The sequence below is a fragment of the Apodemus sylvaticus genome, chromosome 10, assembly GCF_947179515.1.
Source record: "Apodemus sylvaticus chromosome 10, mApoSyl1.1, whole genome shotgun sequence".
Classification (NCBI taxonomy): Eukaryota; Metazoa; Chordata; class Mammalia; order Rodentia; family Muridae; genus Apodemus; species Apodemus sylvaticus.
The window spans coordinates 21,782,654-21,804,698 of NC_067481.1; the positions used below are offsets into that span (position 1 = coordinate 21,782,654).

The window sequence follows — 22,045 nt, forward strand, 5'->3', positions numbered from 1 at the left end:
TCCAAGGAGACTCTTGATGACTCTCTGCCATCATTGTAGGCCTCTCCTTTCATACTCGGCCTTTTCTACTGACTATGTTAACAATGCCTTTCCACGGCCATGACCTAAAGGTCACCATTTCCCCAAACTCACTGCTGCAATAGCAGAGTCAAAAGCAGAGAGAAGTGCCTGCCCCTATGACTACATTCTAGTCCCGTTGGATCTGTTGGGAATTTGGACACAATCAGCCCAGAATCCTCCTGAGTGCAGGCTTGCAGTGTGGACTGCCTAGGAAGGCTTGGAAGCTAGCCCAGGTCTGTCCTCTCCTCTCCGCAGTGGTCATGGTGAATGGTGATCACCGCATTGGGATCTTTGCCAAGAGAGCGATTCAGGCTGGCGAAGAGCTCTTCTTTGACTATAGGTGAGGTGGTGGGAAGGAGGCAGGAGTGGCTGTTGGAGTTGCTTTGGGGCTTACAGCAGCTACAGTGGGTGGAGGAGAGGGGCTATAGTTGCCATTGCTTGCCTCAGAGCTAGGAATATTACAAATGGCTGCTGGAAATCGGGTGGAAGGGAAGCAGGAGGGGACCCCATCTTGTCAATCACAGAGTAACCTGGTTCCTCCTCCCTGCCCTGGGATAGGTACAGCCAAGCTGATGCCCTCAAGTATGTGGGCATCGAGAGGGAAACGGACGTCTTCTAGCCCTCTGGGCCCCGTGGCAGTGCTGTGGTGGCAGCACGGTCATGGCTTCAGGCATACACCACTGCTGCTCCAGCTCCTGCAATGTCTTCCATGCTGAGAAACCCCACCCACCCTGCATAACTAGGCCTCCACTTTATTCCAAGGGGACACACTGCCTCAGTGAGAGGGGAAACAGAGGCCGTGAAGACCTGGTCTCCCAGGAGAGGTCAGATGTGAGAAGCTGCACTTCCTGTCAGAGGAGGAGGTTGTGGGCTTGGGATGCTATCAGGGCTTGATTTTTTTTCCTCAGCTCCCAAGCTGTGGGCCTCAGGAATCACCCAGTGCTACCATTTTAGCTTTCTCAGTCAAGAGTTCTTTTGTCACTGGCTGTCAGGCATTGCCAAGTGAAGCCAGGTCCCTGGAGCCCACAGGCGCTCGGGGTACAGGTAAGCCTGGCAAGCATTGCAGTCAGAACTCAAAGGGAGATGTGTCTCCGTGACATCAGAGCAGGGATTTAAGGGCACATCCCCCCATCCTGTGGACAGAGCCAGCTAGACCCTGGGGAAAGGCCTATCCTGTAGATTATGGGGGTGGCGTGGCATTTTCAGGCTCCCCAGGAGCATGTGCCAGTGACCCACCTCCTTCCAAAGTTCTGTCTCAGTGGCAGCATGCCCAAGCTGTGGCTGAGCGTAGGCCTGGGCCTGGCTGGGCGTAAGTACTCGGGGTCAGCGGAGGGAGCTGCAGCTCTCCTCAGGCCCGCCATTCTTCAGAGCTGGCCATGGCACTGCTGCGCCTCTCTCCAGGGCAGCTGAGCCTAATCTAGACTAGAGGGAGATGCTGCTGGTCTGCTTCACTCCACCTGGAGTACCTTCTGTCGGTTGTGTTTGCGGGTGGGTGAGGGGTGCCATTGCACACTTAAGAGGGTGTCACAGTGCAGGGCAGACTGGCAGGCAGACCGCCATTCTCTGGGATTCATAGAGAACAAAGCACTTTATTAACTCTCTTTTAGAAGGTTTATAGATTGGAGTGGAGTTTGAGCCAAGGTCTCTGCCCGAATCCCACTTCTGAAGGAGGAAGAGGAGAGTGGAAGATTCTGCAGTTCTGTCTCATCTTCTGAGAGGCAGGAGGAGCTGGCTTGACACAAGAACGAAAACTAGTCAGCATAGCTGCCTTGGGTCTGGTGTGCTGAGAACAGGGCTGTGTTCTGGAAAGGGCTAGAGAGAGACTGCCCTAGGTAGTGCTAGAATGGGCGACAGGCTTCTTGCTTCCTGGAGAGCCAGAGCCCTCCTGTGGCCCTTGCTAACCATTCCCTTCTCCCGCCAGGCTCCCTCCTACCACACTGCCTCCTAGAGATTTGCACGGGACGTGCATGCTTGTGCACACACACACCCTTTCACTACACTGGTAGACCTGTGTAGACCTCACAGTCAGCATGCACCCCACAGCTCCTGACAGTAACCTCTCCCCACACCCCAATTGAGCCAGTCCCTACACAGCTCTGAGGTTGGCATCTCCAGTGGTTTGTGTCCATTGTATGTGTCAGGGATACCCTCAGGCTTAACTCTAGGCTGAGTTACTCATTCTCTGGGAAACCAGAGCAGGTCGAGGGACTGGTCATGGGAATGCTTCAGACATGCTGGCTCTCACCTGACCTCAGCCTTCCCTTAGCAAGCGTTCCTGGCAGCCCCTCCTTCCGCAGTTCAGGCCAATAATCCTCATGCTCCTCCAGCCGCCTGCCCGTTCTTGGTTCCTGCTATCCTCTACTTTTAATGACGGGTTTCACCCTCCTTTCCACCTCGGCCGCACATCATGTAAAATGATAATCAAGTGAGGTGCTGTGGACTGGTGGGGAACTGGCGTATATGTGACTTTATTGCCAGTGAATTTCTTGCACTTTAAAGTCCTGTGGCTTGTGACCTCTTATCTAATAAAGTGTTGAGTCCAATTTGGCAAGTTGTGTCCTGCATGCTTGGGCTAGAAGCATAAGAGGCAGTGGGTGGCATGGGAGCAGACTGGGTAGAAAGAAGCTCTCTAGCACTCTGATCCCCACATCCTCTGGGAGCAGGCTGGGAGGCGGGGTGGTCATGTGAAGCCCCTGGCAGGTGCATAGCTTTTGGTTTTCTGAGACAGGGTTTGTGTATCCTTGGCTGCCAGACCAGGCTGTCCTCGAACTCAGAAATCCTCCTGCCTCTGCCTCTTGAGTGCTGGGATTAAAGGCGTGTGCCACCGCTGCTGGGCTTGTATGTATAGGCTCTGAAGACTAGAAATCTCCAATTTCTAGTTCCCAAGAAGACTCCGTTCGCTCTTCAGCCGTGATGTCAGCTTACCACGCACAGACTGGGGCTCTGCCACTCTGCTTTATTGAACCTTCTCATTTGAGGGCACAGTGGGCTCTGCCCTGCTCTAGAGTGGCCCAGCACAGGGGGCAAGTGACTGGCAGGACTCGAGAGACATCAAACACAGAAGGAGCTCACTACAAACTGGGTACAGCACAGGACAGCCCACTGAGTTCTTTTATATATAAACAGATAATTAAAAAATTAGAGTAATATATAGTTCTCTAGAGAGAGACTCTGCAACAAAAAATATATATAAAGAATATGACCTCCTGGGTAAACGCAGCAGCAGCAGCATTTCTGAGCAGAGAGGGAGGGCTCCTCATGCACGGAGGGGGCCAGGCCTGCACACAGGCACCAAGGCTATTGCATATTTTGGAAAGGGGTGGAAGAGTAGAGGGCTGGCTAGGCAGGGTGTCAGCATTATTTTTTCTACTCGCAGGCTTTTTATGGCTTTGGCTAAAGCATGTGAAGCAGTGGAGGTACTAAAGTGCTAAACCGAGGCCTCTTGGTCTCTAAGAACAAAAAGGGTTGGGTGAGGTGGGGGTGGGGATGATGAAGTTCTTCCCTCAGCCCCAGCTGAGAGGAAGCAGATGGAAGACAGCCGGTCAGCAGGGCAGGGGGGAGGCTCCAGGGTGTGTGTTAGCAGCCTCCTCCCTCCCTGCCCGGTGCAGCCCCTCGATCCCCGTATCTGTCCCTGCTGCTGATGTACACAGGAAGGGAGGCAGTTCATCTCTCCTGCCCTTCCTTGCCCATCCCTGGCCGGCAGCTGGGACAGAGATGGCAGGAAAGGCCTGTCTCTGCTCCATGAGCTTTCTCCTGTAGGGCAGGCACACAGCCAGGAGCTGGGGGCGGGACTGTAGGGGGAGGGGATGAGCAGGGCATTGGTTTAGGCAGTGAGGCTCGGCCACTCCCTTTGGTCCCATCTGTAGCTCTGCACACCAAACTTGGCAAGAGGGAATCCTCCTGGTGAACAGAGCCTGCTAAGAAGAGCCAAATGTCCCTGGCAGGGAGGGGAGAGGCAGGAGCTGAGGGGACTTAGACGGGTTGGCCTTGGTCCCTAAAGCCCTTGTGACTCATTCAGACCGGGACTCCTCCAAGATCTGGGGGAGGTTCTGGTCCCTGGGGGCTGGGGCTGGGGCTGGGGCTGGGGTCGGGGCTGGGGTCGGAGCTTGGCTGGGAGCTGGAGTAGGGGCGGGTGCCTGGGCTGGGCCTGAGGGAGGCAGGGGAGCTTTGCCACCAGGATGGGAATCATGGGTGGCCTTGGGCTCATTGGTGTGGTAGGAGCCCTTGTACCGATGATTTTGCAGGTAGAACAGCACCAGCATTCCCACAAGCCCCAGCAGCAGGAAGGCCACCAAAACTGAATGGAAGAAAAAGAACAACTTAAGGTCTTTGGGGTACACACATACACACCCGGCCAAAGCATCATGTACACCCGTGTATAGCAAATATAGAACTGCCAGGCCATGGCTCTGTCTAGAATGTCTGAATTCTTGGCTTATCTGCTGCCTGCTTTACTCCTTCCATACCTGATGGTTTCTCCAGTTTCTTACTGTTCTAGATGTTGCTACATTTCTATTTTTCCTCATCCTGTAACTAGGGCTGCATTTTAATATTTTATTTTAATTAAAAATTTATAGCTGCATAGTCCTCCCCAGCTCTATACTGATGTCAGCATAGCCTGTCTCACCCTTCTTATCTCACAGCTAACACCTCCACCCACCCCACTTCTGAGGGAGCTAGGGAGGATGCTGGCAAGGTGGTCTTGGGAAGTCAGGTTCTTAGTCAGTGCTACTTACAACCTAAGAGTATGGCAACCCATCCGTCGTCATGGTAATATGGGAAATCTAAAGAGGAGGAAAGGCTGATTAAGAGACACTGCCTCTATATTCAGAGCCATTTCCCATCACTGTCACTCTACCCGACCCCAATCGTCATGTGTGTCTAGGGATTTACCTGGGGGCAGGTACCAGGGATCAAGCTCTGGTGGCACCTCAGAGACAAGGCGTGGCATAGCTCCACAGTTAGATTCTGACAGTTCTCCTTGGACCCGCATAGCCTCCGCCAACTCCGCAGTCATGGGGCGAGGGGTTCGGAAATGGGTCTTAAGAGGAGCTACGTTGTTGAACCGGACACCGGACAGGCAGCCGGAGAAACCGGGGGTGTTGTACCGCTGAATCTCTGGGTCAATGACTCCTGTCTCTGAGGCCAAGAAAGAGGCATCTGGGTTCACCCAGAAGCCTTGCCCTCTTCAGTCCCCTCCCACTACCCTCGCTGCTCTTTCCGCTCCCCCCTCCCCCCCCCCCCACAGCTCTTCCCAGATCCATCCTCACAAGCAGCTTACCCATCACACGCCCTAGATACAAGGCCTTGGGTGAGTCCAGCTGGCTGTCCACCAGGAGAGAGAACTTCTGTTCTGTCAGTGGGAAGTAGTCCACCTGGGGTAGGACAAGTGCGGAAGAAAGGAAAACCCTGGATGGCACAGCCAAGACCCGGAAGGAATTCACTTTGCCCAAACTAGCCTTGCTCAAAATGAACAAACCCCTAGGATCTTACACATGACGAAATCTGGTTTGGACCCCTGGCTTTGCAGTTTGCTTGTAGTTTGACTCCCATTTCTGTTTTGTTTTGTTTTGTTTTTCTGGGAGCTGAGCTGGGTCCCTCTGTATAGCCCTGGCAGTGGTGGAATTCACTATGTAGACCAGGCTGGCCTCAGGTTCAGAGATCCATGTGTACCTCTGCCTCCCAAATGTTGGGATTAAAGGCTTGGGCTGCTGTACCCAGCTACACTTTATTTCTCATGGGGAGTGCCACAATTTGTCTGGCGTTCAGGTAACAACGTGGCAGTCATTTTGCCCCTTTTCCAGTGTGGATCTCGGGATCAAACTCTGGCTTTACCAGGCTGGTGAGCATCTCACCGGCACCACAGGGTTTCATGTATCTCAGACTTGCCATGCAGCCAAGGGTAATCTTAAACTTCTGATCCTCCAGCCCCATCCCCACATACTGTGATGAGATGCCCGGCTCTGTAGAGCTGGGGATGGAACCCAGGGGTGGGTAGCTTACTTAGTACAGAGTGCTCGTCTGCTGGGCATGAAGCCCACTTACCGGCCACTACCAGTTTGACTGAGCAAAGCACGTTACCTTCTTCAGCCAGGCTACTGGCTTGTAACATGAAGCTCAGAATAATTTCTAGCCACACCCACTTCACAGAGCTGAGGGGAGGGTCATGAGTGGTGATACATGTGAAAACCCCTTGTACACTGAACTATGTTACAACATGTAATCATTTGACATGTTCTTGGTGCCATAGCCAGGATTATGAGGCTCTGACTCAACTGGCCCATCCCCTTCCACCTGTACCTGGATAAAGAGGTTTCGGTAGACCCGGGTGATGTTGACGCTATGGGGCTGACCATCGGTCACTGGCCGGGTGGTTAGCTGGTACACGTAGGGACTTGTGCCCAGCTGATACCGAAGCTGTAGGGTCCCTGTAGGGTGGGAGCAGGGACATGGGCTCTCAGCTTCCATAACCCCTCGTCTAAAGGACTGGATCTTTGTATTAGTAGCTAGGGGAGTTTGGGCACCTGGAGGGAGAGCGCCATGAGGACTTACCATCTTCCTTGATGAGCACAGCCATGTAGTCTCGTACAAAGGAGCTGACATAGAGCAGGACTGCGGGAGCAGAGCTGGTGCTGAAGCTGAAGGAGACCTCCTCTCCAGTAATATTGTAGACAGGACCCCGATACCCAGGCACCGGCCGGCCAGGCCGTGGGTAGTCGGGCAGGCGGTACCCAGGGCCGTGGTATCCAGGCACGTAACCAGGAGTGTCATAGCCTGGAATATAGCCAGGCTCATAGCCTGGCACTGGCCGGCTCAGCATGTGAGAGAACTCCCGGGCTGCAGAGCGCAGTGCTGACTGGAGGTTGTAGCGCATCCATGTGCCGGTCTCAAAGAATCCACCAATATCTGGAGCAGAGATAAAACAAGGTGAAGGCTTCAGACTTCTCAGTCACAAGTTCAAAGGGTTTTTACGTCACCGACCCATGCACACACCTGTATCTGCCACTATTTGTCCCCCCCCTTCATTTTTGGGGACACTGTCTTACTTTGTAGCTCAAATTTACAATCCTGTGCCTCATGTGGCTTTTCAAATGCTTGTATTACAGGCCAACACCACCCCATCTAGCACTAAGTAGAAAAATGGTATAAGAATCTTGGAAGGTCATCTGGTCTCATCCCTGCATTTGCAGGTGAGGAAACTGAACCCCAAAGATGGGCAGTAATTTCCCTCAAGAATGCGGTTTATGTGGATGGCCTGGAGGAACCTGAGATACCCTGACCATCCAATTATGTGTTGTTATTCATACTTCCTGTATCTCCCTAGAGTACCAGACTCTACCCACAGTAACCCACCCACCCCATAGATTACCTTGGGCCAGCCTCAGGAAAATACAGTCTGGATATGTGGAATTTCAAGCTTCACCTCAACCAAGAGTCAGCTTGTAGATATGTTTTGGGAATTCAGTGATAGACAGAAAATGGCCAGGGCAGAAATGTATTGTGAAGCCAACGTCAATACCAGAGCTAGGACACTTGTTCAGTTGGTAAAGTGCTTGCCGTGCCAGTGTGAGGACATGAATTCGATCCTTAGTGCCTACACACAAAGTTAGTTGTGACGGCACACACTTGGACTCCCATTGCTGGGGAGGGACCAAAGCAGGAGGCTCTCCGTGGCTCGCTGTCTAGCTAGCCTACCCAGTTACTGAGTTTCAAGTCCCAGTGCGAGGCCCTGCCTGAAAACACAAGATAGATGCGCCTGAGAGCACCACCTGAGGTGGACCCCTGGCCTCCGTACACACATGCATGCCCTCTGTACATACACACATGCATGCACCACCATACATGCATACACATGCATCTGTGCATACGCAATGCAGATGTGCATGGGGTCTGGGCACAGCCTGTGTGACCTTGACGGTAGTGGGGAAAATGGGAGTTTATTTGCCTAATGTCGGGGCTCTTGTGTCAGCTAGCTCTGCTGTCACTCCGTTTTTTTCCATTATGACTGGAGTTACCCAGTATCTTCACATGCCTGATTGCCCCATTTAAGAGCTCAGAAGTCTACTGACAATTCTAGTTTTCCACGACTGCTGACTTGTATTCTTCCCTCTAAACTCCTATCATGCCCTAAGGCTCCTTGTCACCCCCTCCCCACCCTACCCCCCTCATTATATTCCTCATAACCAGCAGCACTGACCGTGATTGCAATATGGCCCATCAAAAGCTGTGAGGTCACAGTCACACGTGTAGTAGCTGTATCGTTCCACACAGCGTCCTCCGTGGAAACAGGGGAACCGGGGGTGGGTGCAGTGACCCGTACAGTTGGGGAAGGTGCCCTCAGAGGCGTTGGCGCGGCCCTCCAAGTTCAGAGTCACTCCATTCAAACGCATGGCCCTCAAGCAGCCCACAAAAGGACGCCTCTTAAGCTCTGCAGATCCTGGCCAGGAGTAAGTGGAGAGGCTGAGGCTGGGGGTGTAGCTCAAAGGCAGAACACCCCAGGAGCTCCCCTAAAGTGACTGTAGAGCCAGAGACAGGAACAAGTACTATGAGCTAGAAGGGAGCCCAGGAGGCCAGGCTAGCATATATAAGGGAGCGAAGGAGACAGGCCCCTTGGCTCGCTCAGGCAAAGAGGATCAGAACATGGAAAACTGAAACACGACCCATGAGAGCATGGGACCATCATGCGGGCTTTCTCCCTGCTCCTGGGCGGCTGCTTACCCACATAGAGGGGTTGGTCATACTCCAGCCAGATGTAGGTCTGCAGGGGCATGGGCCTCAGCACCCAGGGCCGGTGGTCCACTCGCAGCCGGGCCTGCTTCACATTGATCTCAGCTCGGACCAGATGCCACTCGTCATCGTTGAACTCAAAGTCACCCGAGTGCACTGTCAGGTTCTCATCCCCATTGCCAATATCAAAGGCAAAGACCACATCCCGGGATGCTGGGACAGGAGCATGACAGGAGGTAAGGGGTGAAGGGAGCTCGGATCCCCCAGATCCCTCACAGTATTCTCGTCCAAGAAAATCTCCTCAGCCCTCCACTTAGTTCATAGCCTAAGACAAAGTCTACAGAAGTCTTAAAACCACACAATCTGCTCCCCAGTTTTACAGATTTCCTGAAATCAGTTTCCCAGCTTTCATTCCCTGGGCTAGAAGCGCAGCTAGTTAGTGATGGCAGGGACCTAGCTCCTTTTTCACAAGTAAAGGGGTCAAGGACCTGCAGAATCAGAGCATGTGCCCGAGGGTCTAGGACCCAGAGTGATCTCCAGTCCTCTCCCCATCCGCTCTCAGAAGGGTGATCGCCTTTTCCCTAACACGGCCCCCTCAGCCATCTCTCTTAGCCACATTCCGCCTAGCCTGCCCAACTCACTGTTGAGCTCCACCCTCACGTAAGGTCGGCGCCACTGGCAGAAAGGACCCCCCATGTTCTCTAGGAAGACTCCCGAGGGAGCCGAGGTCCTGAAGTAGAAGGAAACATCAAGGCTGTGGTTGGCACGGATTGGAGGGAAACGCAGGGCAGCTCCAGTGCGGAAGGAGATGGTGTTCCAGGAATTGCCTGCAAAAAACAGGGTGAGGACGGCCTCATCAAGGGAGTCTGAGGGTGGAGGAGTCAAGGAGCCTCGGTGGGCAGGGGGAAGGCAGGGGGGAGCAGGGAGATTGGGGAGACTCTTTGAAGAGAGATTAAGATGTGGAGTGAATAAATAAGGTGCAGAAGAACAAGAGGACAAGGGTCAGATCACAGCAGGAGCATCTGGCCATGTGGGCTTAGAGATTCCCAGTGGATCAAGTGGTCTGGGTTTTGGAAACAGTCAATACCGGACAGGCACACCAAAGGAGTCTGCCACTCACGGTCACCATAGCAGCGCAGAGGCCTCAGGAAGAACTGAGCTTCAGAATTGGAGCGGTTTGTATCACCTACTACTATCTGAGTGACAGGCAGATGGTCTACAAAGGTCAGGAGCCCCTTGTCTGTTCTCCTGTGGGAATAGGATGCAGTGACTCCATCTTGCCTCTCAGTTGCCCCTGCAGTCTCAAAAAGCTGGCCCTCCTGTTCTCACCACTGCGGCTGGTCAGCATCACAATTGCAGTGCAGTGCAGGGTCCACACAGCTCTGGTCCAGCCCACAGGCACAGCGCTGGATCCCAGGCTGGGAGCCTCCCCAGTAGAAGTGCTGCTCCTCATTTCGGCCAATCCAAAAGCTGTAGGGGTAGCCTCCTGGGGAAAGACACCAAGCAGCTTCCAGCCCCCGCCTCTCCACCAGCCTCTGAGTTCCTCAGACCTAGATTCAAGCAGCCTTGACCTTACCCCCACCCCACCCAAGGCTCTCCTCCAGCCATGCCTTGCCCTCCCTGCTGCCAGCCTCAACCTGCAGTGTTGAGCAGCCGGGAATTGTAGCAGGAGAACTCGATCCACTGCTCACAGTGCTGGGAAGCATTGGCCAGAGCACTGACTTCCTCCCAGGAGGCATTCCAGTACTGGATGGCCCCCAGAAAGGGCCGATCCATGCTGGAGCCAGTCACCCGCGTGGTCCACAGCCTGTCGTGCCGCACAACTGTCCATGCTCGGTTCTCTAGAAGAGAGGAAACAGAGCTTTGGCTGGCCATGAACAGTCTGTCTCCATCCTTACCAACCTAGCTAGAGTCAATGACAGTGGCCAGCCACTTCCCTTCAGTCTAGCCTCAGGCCTCCACGTTGGAGGATGGAGATGAGGCTGTTGGAATGGCCAGAAGTGGGAACTAAGCTGTAAGGCTACATTACAAATGTTTAGGTGTCCCTTCCTACAATGTACTTTACCCTCACTACAGTGTCATCTTGGCCCCTCCTACAGCTTCTCTACCCACATCTCACATTGCCTGGTCAACCCTCTACCTGCACCCATCAAAGCCCCTTACCTCGGATATCACAGTACACCACAAATGGCTTCAGAGGTCCACTGCCATCAGGATCAATGGTGTAATTCCCAGAAAATTTTCCACTGAGGCGATAGGCTTCGCAGGACTCCTTATATAATGCTGGTATGGGCAACAAGTCAATTGTGGAGCTAGAAGGCTAGAAGAATGGCCATCCCTTCCATCTCTGGCAGCTTCCTGATCCCCAACAACCTTCCCCTGACCCCCTATACTATCCAGCTTACGTTCGTGGCAGGTAACTCCCTTGTAGCCGGTGAGTTCGCAGTAGCAGATGAAGTCATCCCAAGACTGGTAGCAGCGGCCGTCATGCTCACACATGTTAGGGCTGCATCTGCGGAAGGGGTCAGCACCAAGGGCAGGAGGCTTGGGACCAGCTTCCCAAGGACCGCTCATTTCCCACCTAACTGGCTGGGTACAACCCCAGGCACAGGGACACTAGGTAGTCTACAGGGATCAAGTGCTGTCCTCTTCCTGCCAAAACAAAGGAAAAGAAAGTGCATAGACCCTGCCAAACACAACTCTCAGGACTGAATAGAAACTTTCTTTCAATGCTGGGTACCTGCAACTTTACAGGAAGAAATAGGAAAGGGGTGAAGGAAGAAACTCTGTGTGTGTGTGTGTGTGTGTGTGTGTGTGTGTGTGTGTGTAGGAGGGCATGGACATAAGGAGAAGGGAGATTATTTTAAAAAGAAAAACGGAAGTGAGCTTTGGAGGGGTCACTTGTTAGGGAGAGAACCTTCTAGATACCTGTCTGTGATGCCACATGTGTCAAAGAGGACCTCAGCAAAGTAACCAAGCTTCCGAAACTCTACCAGAGTGAGGTTGACCAGTTGACCATCCACCTTGAGCAGCTCCATGCAGCCGTGGAAGGCTGTCTGGTTGGAGTGGCAGCCCCATCGACTGGCTGGCTTGGGACAACCTGGAACAACCACACTTGTAAGGTCCTTCCCAGGAGAGCTCTCAGATGACCCACCCCCGCCAGGGAAATGCTAAGAGAGAGCTATACAAATGAAAGGATGCAGGGCTGGAGAGAGGGCTCAGCAGCTAAGAGCACTGGCTGCTCGTCCAGAGATCATGAGTTTAATTCCTAGCAACCACATGGTGGCTCACAACCATCTATAGGGGGATCTGATGCCCTCCTCAGGCAGGCAGATGCAGCAGTGCACTCATACATTAAATAAAGAAAAAATTTAAAATAAAATAAAAAAAAAAACCGGACGGTGGTGGTGCACACCTGTAATCCCAGCACTTTGGGAGGCAGAGGCAGGCAGATTTCTGAATTCGAGGCCAACCTGGTCTACAGAGCGAGTTCCAGGACAGCCAGGGCTATAATGGCAAGGACCCAAGGTCCCAGAGGGGAAAGGAGGCTTGGTCTCTCCAATACTCTCCTTGTGGTGCCATCAGAACCGAACAGGACCTTCTCACGCAGACTAAGGGCAAAATTGTCCCTCACTTACCACCAAAGAAGTATGAAGTCCCCGTGCGGATCAGCAGTGGGGATGAGACTCTGACCTCTGCCCCTTCCACATCATCAATACTGATGACCGCATGGTTTTCCTGTGCTACAAAGTTCACCTCGTGCCAGAAGCCATCATTCAGGCGATACCCTGAACAAGAAAGAAGGACGGGGTAAGTGGGCAGAGGCAGTAACCAGAATACGAGAAGATTGGTTTGTTAATCGTCCCATCCTCGGACCCCATCTCTTTAAAAAAAAAAATTTTTTTTGTTTGAATTGTGTGCATGAGTGCAGTACCCTGAGAAGCCAGAAGGGGGAGATGGATCCCTACGGAATTACAGGTAGTTGGGGGTGGGGTGAGGAGTGGTTTAGTAGCTAATGGTACTGATCTTGTTCAACACCCCAAGCAGAGTTCCGGCCCCCTTGCTGTGTTTTTGAGAAGGATCTCTCTGTATTCCAGGCTGGCCTAGAACTCACTATATAGTCCTGACTGGCCTCAAACTTGTGGTTTTCCAGATGTTGGGATTACGGGCATAAATTACTACCATAAGACACCATGCCCAGAGAGAAGATGGTGTCCAGTGGGGAAGTAGCAGCTCCACTCTGGATCCCAGCAGGAGTCTAAGTGAACTCCATGATTACACCTCACGCCTTGCACAGTGGCGCCTCTGATGGCTTCCTTCACTATCCACAGCCCTAGTCATTGATATAGTGTGCAAAGCTGGCTAGAACTGGCAGGCATCTTCAGGAATCCCCCAGAACCGGAGCACACCTGTTTCTTCCAGATCCCAACCTTTTCTAGCTTGCTTGTGCCTCCCCGAAAGCCCCTCACCAGCAGCAAATTGAAGCTTCTTGCGGCCAGTCTGCGCGATGGATACGTTGACTTGTCCTTCACTAAGCATCAGCTCCACATGACCCAGCCCGTCCCCCAAGCGGGAGTAAAGGAGTAGCCCTGTGAGGTCCCAGGTGCGGAAACGGAAAGAGACTGCGAAGCGCCCCCGGCGTGGAAAGCCAGGCACTTGGACGAAGTTGTGAGGACCTCCGAAGTTGATGGGGTGTGGAACGGGATCCAAGCAACGGAAAGCCACATTACCCTAGAAGAGAATGGATGGGTGCACCAGGATTCGCCATCAATATTCTCACTGGGTTTAAGACCCAGTTGAAACACTCCCTAAATACTTGTGGAAATAAAACCTCCAATTGTGGTCCTTCTATGCCCTATGCAAGCCTGCTTCTGCCCCTCCCCCACTCTGTTTGTTTGTTTGTTTGTGTTGCTAATCCCAATATCCACAAAGCAAAAAAAAAAAAAAAAATCTCTCTCAGAGTGCTAAGAGCAATATCATATAGCACAAGCCAAATTTAGCCCAAAGGCTATGGAGCATGCGCATAAGCTCCTGAGTCGACCAAAGAGGAAAGCTTATCAAAAGACTTCCAGAGACAATTCAGTGATTACCCTACCACTTCGGAGTCACATGCTCCCGGTCGAACTTCTCTCAGCCTCTGCAGCTCATTTTCCCGTTGTCTAACTAACAACTGGACCGGATCACAGCTTTACTAAGGGCTGAATGGTACTTGGGTCTGAGTTCGTGGTACTCCCACATCCGAGAAACTGACTGTTCAGAGGGGTCTCGTCCCCAACAAGACCTCTTTCCTCTCTGCCTCTTGGCTCTCCAAGTGGCTTCAGTGTCCCTGTCCTCCCAGATCTCCCTGCCCACTGGCCTCGAAGGTGATCCGCGAGTGGCGCTGCACGGCCATTTCTGCGATGTCGATCCGGTTGTAGATCACGTTTTCTATGCAGCCACGGAAGTTATGGCGGTAGGCCAGGTTCTTACGTGCTGCGCCCACTAGACCCCCGATGAATATCTGTAGGAAGCAGGTGAAGAGAGGTTTCCCTGGGCTTAGGGTAACGCCTTCCTTTCCTGTGCGCATGCACAGTAAGTACCCTTTCCACAGAAGGGTACTAGGCCTGGCTTCAGAAAGACTTGGAGCACATTTGCCCAGGGTGAGTGCTAATAAAGCTTCGTTCAGGTTTAAGCCTTAAACATCAGCACTAGTTGGCTGCAGGCCTTCAGCAGGTCAAATTGTCTGCTTTGATACTTAAAATGCAGATGGAGACATGGTCTTTGTCAACCACACAGAACTGTGGGAGACTAGGGGACAATTTTCTATGTTTCCTCCTGCACCCCAAATCTGGATTTCTAGACCCATCTTAGGAGATCTACAACAAGGACCAGAAAAATAACAAGAACTGACTCTCTGGCCGGGCGGTGGTGGCGCACATCTTTAATCCCAGCACTTGGGAGGCAGAGGCAGGCGGATTTCTGAGTTCGAGGCTAACCTGGTCTACAAAGTGAGTTCCAGGACAGCCAGGGCTACAAAGAGAAACCCTGTCTCGAAAAAACAAAAACAAACCAAAAAAAAAAAAAAAAAAAAGAAAGAAAGAAAAGAAAAATAAATGACTCTCTGGTACATGCAGTAGGATGTGGAGTGGACCCCCCCCCAATTTATCCATTGCTACATCCCCAAAATGGTACCCCACCCTTGATCACCTCATTTTCGAGATTCAACCTTTCAAAGTCGCCGTTGAGCACAAAGCGATGGACATAGCCATCCAGGGTGAGGTTTGCATCTCGGCCATATCGATCCACCCGCACATAGTGCCAGCTTAGGTCGTTAAGAACGCCACCAGCGCTCACCGTGGTGTGACCAGGTCTTGGCTGGATGGGACTGCTGCCTGAGGGCAAAGCAGGACAGGGTGAGGACTCTAGCAGGCTCCAGCTTCAGTAGCAACTCTCAACACTGAGGAGAGGCTACCCAGGCCCCAGAGAGGCTGGAGCAGAGAGGAGGCCGCTGCTTGTATCTCCCTCTCTCTCTCTCTTTTCTCTTCTTCTTCAAGACAGGTAGCTCTGGCTGTCCTGGTACTCACTCTGTAGACCAGGCTGGCCTCGAACTCAAGAAATCTACCTGCCTCTGCTTCCCAAGTGCTGGGGTTAAAGGCGTGCGCCACCACTGCCCGGCTACTGCTTGTATTTCATTACACGGGTGAATTCACAAAATCATTTTGTGAATCTGTTGGTTTATGATGCCTTGTTCAAGGTTACCACACAGTTGGCAAACCAAACCCAGTTCTCCTGACTCCACACCCCGCTGTTTTGCTAGCCCCAAGCGCTACAAAAGGGTAGTTTGGCTCAGACAGTCAATGGGAAAGATCAGGCTGAGGCAGGGCAGCCCCGTGGGGTTCCGAAGCTCACCAAGGCTCATGTGCAGCAGCAGGTGCGCCCCCTGCAGTTCAAGCGTCACATAATCCCCCTGGGAGCCCTCGGTGTGCAACAACAGTCCATCCTTCTCCTCTGTCTTGAAACTAAAAGCGAACACGTCCCAAAGACTTTGGCTGACGCCTCGCTGGAAGCGATATGAGATGGCATCATCGCCGTCAAAATACAGGATGTTGGATTCTGTGCAAAGGACCGTGGGTGGGCAGGGGACCGGGGAGACAGTCCCTCTCAGGATCCTCGCCCCCACCCCCTGGCCTCCACAGCCTTACTGTAGGGACAACCATAGATGCCCAGCCTCAGGCCGATCTTGCCGCGTGGGTTCCAGGCCAGTGGCACGATGCGGATGTAGCGAGCAGTAAAATGGTAGTGCAGGTCATGGCGGACCACTGCCGAGTCATTGACATTACCGAAGAAGGTCTGCGGGGATTGGAAACAGTAGTAACCATGTCCCCACCCTCAGCTCCCCTGGCAGCAATGGCTTCAAACCTCCCCAACCTTGACCGGAGCAGTAACAGGCGGTTACTCCATCTCCGTGTCTCCCTGATTACACACTCTGGTCTAGAGTGTCCTTTAGTTCTTCAAAGTAAAAGTCTAATGTCACTGCCCTCAGGAAGCTCTCCTAGGTTCTACCCTAAAGTGCATTAAACCTTATGATTGCTGAGAAACAGTCCGAGCTGTCTAAATTCCAAGAGTAGAGTTCTCGCCTTTGCCTCTTGCTGGCCCCTCCCCTTCCCTTCAGGTAGTGCCCAGCCTAGGGCCCAGAGCTGGGGAAGGCTCCCCAAGTATGTGCGCCTGGGCACCGACAGTACCGCATTGTGCCCTTGTTGGTAGAACGGTGTCCAGCTGTCCACACGGTCCCCGTAGAGCAGCATGTACCGTGTGACCCAATCCCAAGAATTAAAGGCTCCTTGTGTGGCCACAGCCCGGATCCGATGTTTCTTCATCAAGTCTATCTGGAGCCAGGGATTCGGGTCCCCAATCCGGGGCGACCATCCACTGATACCTACAGAAGGGGCAAGGGCTTTTTACCACCCACAATCTTCTCTCGGCTCTCTGGAGTCCTCCTCCCCTCCCTGGTTGGGTAAGCTCACCGTGTAGCCGGGCAAAGCGGGCCGTGGTAAAGAGCCCATAGTAGGAGGACGCGCCCAGAGACCGTGCATACAGAGGTCCCACCAGCTCCTCATTGCAGCCGACTGGAGTAGGGGTGGGGGCGAGGAGATGAGCTTGTTAATGTGACCCCTCTTCCAAAGGCTGTGCCCACTTAGCAGTTAAAGCTCCTCTTCACTGCCCCCCTGTGGCTGACTCAGCCCTACCTTAACCTACCTCAACCCGGGCTTCAGCAACAGCTACTCCCTCGCGGGAGCCTGCTTTTTCCCCTCTTAGGGGAACTCTGTGCCTCCGCCTATAGATTCAAAGCCAGGTCCTTGCTAGCCCAGTGCCTGGCCGGCTCAGTACCCCCTTAAACATAGGCCCCAAACTTCAGCATATCGAAAACCTAAATGGACCTCAGAACATGAAATTAACCCCTGCCTTACCATCACTTCCGATCACCAGCACCCCTCACTAAAACATGCACCAAACCCCAAATCAGACTTTAATCCCAATCTGTCTCCCCTCCCCTCCCCCAATCCCACTCTTAGCATCATCCTTGGCCTCAGTCAGGGTCACCAACTCCTATTTGGACTCGAGCCATAAAACCCAGCCTCAACCACAAACCCTACCTAGTCCCTGGGCCAGCTCCCAATTCTAGCCCCAGCCCCTTCGGGAAAAGCCTCAACTCTAGCCTGGGTCACCAGTGCCGCACTTAGAGCCAATCTTAACCTCAAACCTAGACACCGGCTCCCGCTTGGATTAACAGCTCCAAATCCCCTGGGCTGACTGGTTCCTCAGATCAGAGATCAGCCCCAGACCGCGGCGCGCGCGCAGCAGCCTCAGAGCTGCATTGCGGAGCGCTGGGGAGAGGCAGGAAAAGATGGAAGCGGGAGCCGGCGCGTACGGGAAGGACCGGCGACCACCCAGCCGCAATGCGGTGCAGGACTCGCCCGGCAAGCTCCAGACTCCTGCACCAAATCCCACCTGCCTCTGAGACCAGCACTCACAGTAGCCCCAGCCCCGAGCTCCAGAGACCACAGCTGCGAGCAGGATGCTGAAGAGACCGAGACTCATCATGCGGAGCTGACCGACCCTGGGTGTCTGCCTTGATGCGCCGCTAGGGTTCCCGTTCTGGCTCAGGCCCCAGCTTTTCTCCTGGGGTTCGCGGCTGACCGATGCTTTTCTCCCCCGTCCTTCTTACCCACCCTTCCCTCTCTCCTACCCCCAATCTCTCTCTCTCTCCTCTCTCTCTCTCTCTCTCTCTCTCTCTCTCTCTCTCTCTCTCTCTCTCTCTCTCTCCCTCCCTCCGCCCCCTTCCCCCAGCCTTTCTCCTGGCACGCACGTTTTTTCCCGGACCCCGCGCAAGCGCGAGCCTCAGCCCTATTACGAAAGGGCGGGGTAGACAACCTGCCGCTGGGAAATACCCCCAAGTAACCCAAGGCTGACAAGGACTAGGGCTACAGGGTGGCAAAGAAGAAGGAAGAGGCGAGGTGGAACCTGACATTTTCAAGGAAAAGGGAAAAGCTTTGAAGAAGGGCACCTAGAGATGGAATGAAGGGCAAATTTAAAATTTTAAAAAAATGTTTTCGGAAGGTAAATAGTGTTCCTGGCTCAGTGCTGGACACCTTCGTAACTGTGAACTCCGTGATTTCATCTTACTGTACTTTACACAGGGAAGGCTCAGAGGAAAACAAAGCTCGCCCGGAACCATACAAGCATTCCTTTTCCTTTGACTAGCTAGAAATTCGGCAAGGTGGGATGGAAACGTGAACCCGCAGACCCTGATCTCCACCCTCCTCCTGGGCCCTCCTCCCCACCCCTTCCTTCCTGCCCTGCTAGTTATTTAACTTTAGCCCCTGCGGCTGTACCTCAGAAACCCTTGTAGCCAGAGATGGGGACCAAGCCCACAGAACAGGTGGGAGTCGGGGCAGGGGGCAAGAGATGGGTTGCTGAGAGGGTGGGAAAGGGAAAGGGGTGGGATTCCCCGCTTGACAAGCCTCTGTCATCTAGCACCTGTGCAGGAGCCTGTAAAACCTACGTATGACCCCTTTGGTGTGAGTGTTTTCAATATGTCTGTGCTCTAACGGTAGGGTGGGGAGGGGAGAAGGGAAAGGAGACAGTAGCCCCTTTAGCCCGAGCTTGAAGTCTAGGGTCCAGGGCTGAATCAAAGCCCTGCATCTGACCTGCATTCCAGGAGAGGGCACTGCAAAGCCAACAGAAGCCCTGAGATTTATTAACATAACTGCTTGGTCTAGGGCGAGCTACATGTTTCTGTTGTCTACTATCTTGCACGGTTCCAACAGTGCTCACTGCTAACCTTGCCAGGTGAGCTGACTAGGACTCCCACACTGGGTAGAACACATTTAGTAAGTGGCGTCCAGAAAGAGCCAGTGGCTGCTCAAGGTCACCCAGGAAGCTGGAGCAGAGCTAGGGAGACTGCAAGAGTAGTTTACTGTCTGTCCAGGGCACACTAGTAAGACTCGGGAGAGAGTGTATGTCTCTTCTGGCATGGAGACTTTGAGTGAGGAACTCCTGTGTGAGAGGGAGGGGTGTAGGAATGTCTTACACGGTCCCTCTTCTCATTTTTGATGCCACCAGGTCTCCTGGGGACCTTACTCCGGGTATGACGAGGAGGCTTATTCTGCTGGGCCGCTGCCGGAACTCTGTTACAAGGCTGATGTCCAGGCTTTCAGTCGGGCCTTCCAACCGAGTGTCTCCCTGATGGTGGCTGTGCTGGGACTGGCGGGCAATGGCCTAGTCTTGGCCACCCATCTGGCAGCCCGACGAACTTCCCGGTCTCCCACCTCCGTTCACCTGCTCCAGTTGGCCCTGGCTGACCTCTTATTGGCCCTGACTTTGCCTTTTGCTGCAGCAGGGGCTCTTCAGGGCTGGAATCTAGGAAGTACCACCTGCCGTGCCATCTCAGGCCTCTACTCAGCCTCCTTCCACGCCGGCTTCCTCTTCCTAGCCTGTATCAGTGCCGACCGCTATGTGGCCATCGCACGCGCTCTCCCAGCCGGGCAGCGGCCCTCCACGCCTACTCGTGCACACTTGGTCTCAGTCTTCGTGTGGCTACTGTCGCTGTTTCTGGCTCTACCTGCGCTCCTTTTCAGCCGGGACGGGCCACGGGAAGGCCAACGACGCTGTCGGCTCATCTTTCCTGAAAGCCTCACGCAGACTGTGAAAGGGGCAAGCGCGATGGCTCAGGTGGTCCTAGGCTTCGCGCTGCCTCTGGGAGTCATGGCAGCCTGTTATGCGCTCCTGGGCCGCACGCTTCTGGCCGCCAGGGGGCCAGAGCGGCGACGTGCACTGCGTGTCGTGGTGGCCTTGGTGGTGGCCTTCGTGGTGCTGCAGTTGCCCTACAGCCTCGCCCTGCTGCTGGATACAGCCGATCTACTGGCAGCCCGCGAGCGGAGCTGCTCCTCCAGTAAGCGCAAGGATCTAGCTCTGCTGGTCACCGGCGGCTTGACACTGGTCCGCTGCAGCCTCAATCCGGTCCTTTATGCTTTTTTGGGCCTCCGTTTCCGCCGGGACCTGCGGAGGCTGCTACAGGGCGGAGGATGCAGCCTGAAGCCCAACCCTCCTGGCCGCCGCCCCCGCCGACTCCGCCTTTCTTCCTGCTCTGCTCCTACTGAGACCCACAGCCTCTCTTGGGACAACTAGGGCTACAATTTCAGAGAAGGGGGAGGGCTAAAGAAACGATCCCAGGGAGGGTAATAGAAAGGGGAGTAAGTAGGGGGACGTTGAGAAAGACTTCAGGATCTAAAGGGATTGCCTCTGCGCTTAATTAAATTGATCCTATACAAATGAGATGCAACCCGACTACCGTTACTATTTTTGAATTACCAGCTTTGGTTGCAGCAGGGCCAGGACAGTGGGTTACACCCCCCACGCCCCTGCTTGAGTCTGAGTGGGAGGTGTGAGGGGACAGGGGTTGCTGAGTCGGCTAAAGCTTTGAGTAACTGACACGCCCTCGGCTTCACTCAGTCTCTGCCAACCGAGGTGAGCTGGGAAAGCTGCCAGGTGAGGAGGGGCGGGGTTTCTCCTCAGGAGTCAGTGTACGAAAGGGCTTTCTAATAACCCCAGCGCTATCCAGTAATGGCTGCTTTAGCAAGCACCTAGCTCCCAGCATGTGAAATGCACGGGGTGATGCTGTCCCAAGCTGTGTGTCCATGGGTCTGGTCGGGGTAGGAGGCAAGAGATTCTAGTTTGGGGTGGGTTTTTGGATCCCTTCTAAAGTCCTGCTATGGAAAGAAAAACGCTAATTAAAAAGTTGAGTCTGGTGGTGTGTGAACCGATACCTGTAGCCCCAGTCACTCTAGAGGTTGAGACAGGAGGATCAAGAGTAATATCCCGCCTAAGAAGAAATGAAATAGAAAAATGTCGAGGTGGAGTTTTCCACCTAGGATTTAAAAATAAAATAAGAGGGGGATTGCAATTTGCAAATTTCCCAAGAGGTGTTACTGAGCCTGAGCTCAGAGCGTGGGGCGCCTGCGCTGCCGATTATTTCCCCTGGGGATCAAGCCAAAGGAAATGCACCGAGCTTGCCCGGAAAGGGGAGGTTAGATATCAGACAGAACTCTCCAGCGGACAAGTGTCTAGGATCTTGAAGAGGAAGGGAGGTTATGGTTGTAGAGTCTCTGGTCCTCGAAACTCAGTATACACTACTTCAATATGAAAGCACCGTCAGGATGGCTTCTAGAGATGGTGCACTGATTTCTGGTCTTTGCACAACTGCCGGGATTGTGCTCAAATGAGACAATTCTCTCAGTTTAGTATCCGGTCAGGAAAGTCAGACCACCGCTCCAGTCTGGAGTCTAGGGGCAAAAAAGGGCGTGGTGTACAAGTCCCTAGGGAGGCGTTGGCCTGAAGTCTGCACTTCGTCCAGCCTAGCCTAGCCCAGCCCAGCCCGACTAGTCATGTGCCTAGACCCTATGACGGAAGAGACATAAAACTTTCACCTCTTGGAGGCAGAAACAAGGAAAGGCTCGAAAACTGCACCGATCCTCCAAGAGGCGCACACTACCCACCCGAGCGGACCGAGAATCCTCTGCCAGTGACCGCGGGAATCGCAGCTGAGTCAGCAACGCGCGTGCCTGCGCGCGCCCGTGCCACTGTCTAGGCTGCAGCAGGAACCCCGCCCTGGACTCTTTAGCGCGCCCTTGTTAACCCCTTCTTGTTCAGAAATGCAGCATAGTCGTCCTGAGAGGCCTCTGATCTATCAATTTTCTTAGACCACAGAATCCCCCGGGCA

At 53.6% G+C, this 22,045-nt stretch overlaps 3 protein-coding genes across 4 annotated transcripts in view; 2 read left to right on the forward strand and 1 right to left on the reverse strand.

Annotated features, from left to right (window-relative positions):
* Positions 1–2,607, forward strand: part of Ezh1 (enhancer of zeste 1 polycomb repressive complex 2 subunit) — a 34,835-nt gene extending 32,228 nt beyond the window's left edge. For both annotated transcript variants that reach the window (XM_052197892.1, XM_052197891.1), the window contains exons 20-21: positions 316–400; positions 619–2,607. In XM_052197892.1, coding sequence (XP_052053852.1) covers positions 316–400; positions 619–679 — 146 coding nt within the window. In that variant the 3' untranslated portion in view covers positions 680–2,607. The remainder of the gene's footprint in view (positions 1–315; positions 401–618) is intronic.
* A 394-nt stretch (positions 2,608–3,001) lies between these two features.
* On the reverse strand, positions 3,002–17,974 carry Cntnap1 (contactin associated protein 1). Its single transcript, XM_052197890.1, has 24 exons — positions 17,799–17,974; positions 16,791–16,892; positions 16,509–16,702; positions 15,969–16,116; positions 15,676–15,879; positions 14,974–15,158; positions 14,144–14,287; positions 13,257–13,518; positions 12,426–12,575; positions 11,716–11,887; positions 11,193–11,299; positions 10,951–11,070; positions 10,425–10,628; positions 10,117–10,273; positions 9,908–10,035; positions 9,429–9,614; positions 8,779–9,000; positions 8,258–8,497; positions 6,613–6,966; positions 6,361–6,488; positions 5,342–5,435; positions 4,954–5,199; positions 4,797–4,844; positions 3,002–4,357 (listed from the first exon to the last, which is right to left on the reverse strand). Exons 1-24 carry the CDS (start codon positions 17,866–17,868, stop codon positions 4,071–4,073), a joined length of 4,152 nt encoding a protein of 1,383 aa, XP_052053850.1. The 5' UTR covers positions 17,869–17,974; the 3' UTR covers positions 3,002–4,070.
* A 687-nt stretch (positions 17,975–18,661) lies between these two features.
* Ccr10 (C-C motif chemokine receptor 10) lies at positions 18,662–21,113 on the forward strand. Its single transcript, XM_052197893.1, has 2 exons — positions 18,662–18,706; positions 19,390–21,113. The coding sequence occupies exons 1-2, from the start codon at positions 18,683–18,685 to the stop codon at positions 20,452–20,454; spliced, it is 1,089 nt and encodes a 362-aa protein (XP_052053853.1). The 5' UTR covers positions 18,662–18,682; the 3' UTR covers positions 20,455–21,113.
* Positions 21,114–22,045: the final 932 nt, after the last annotated feature.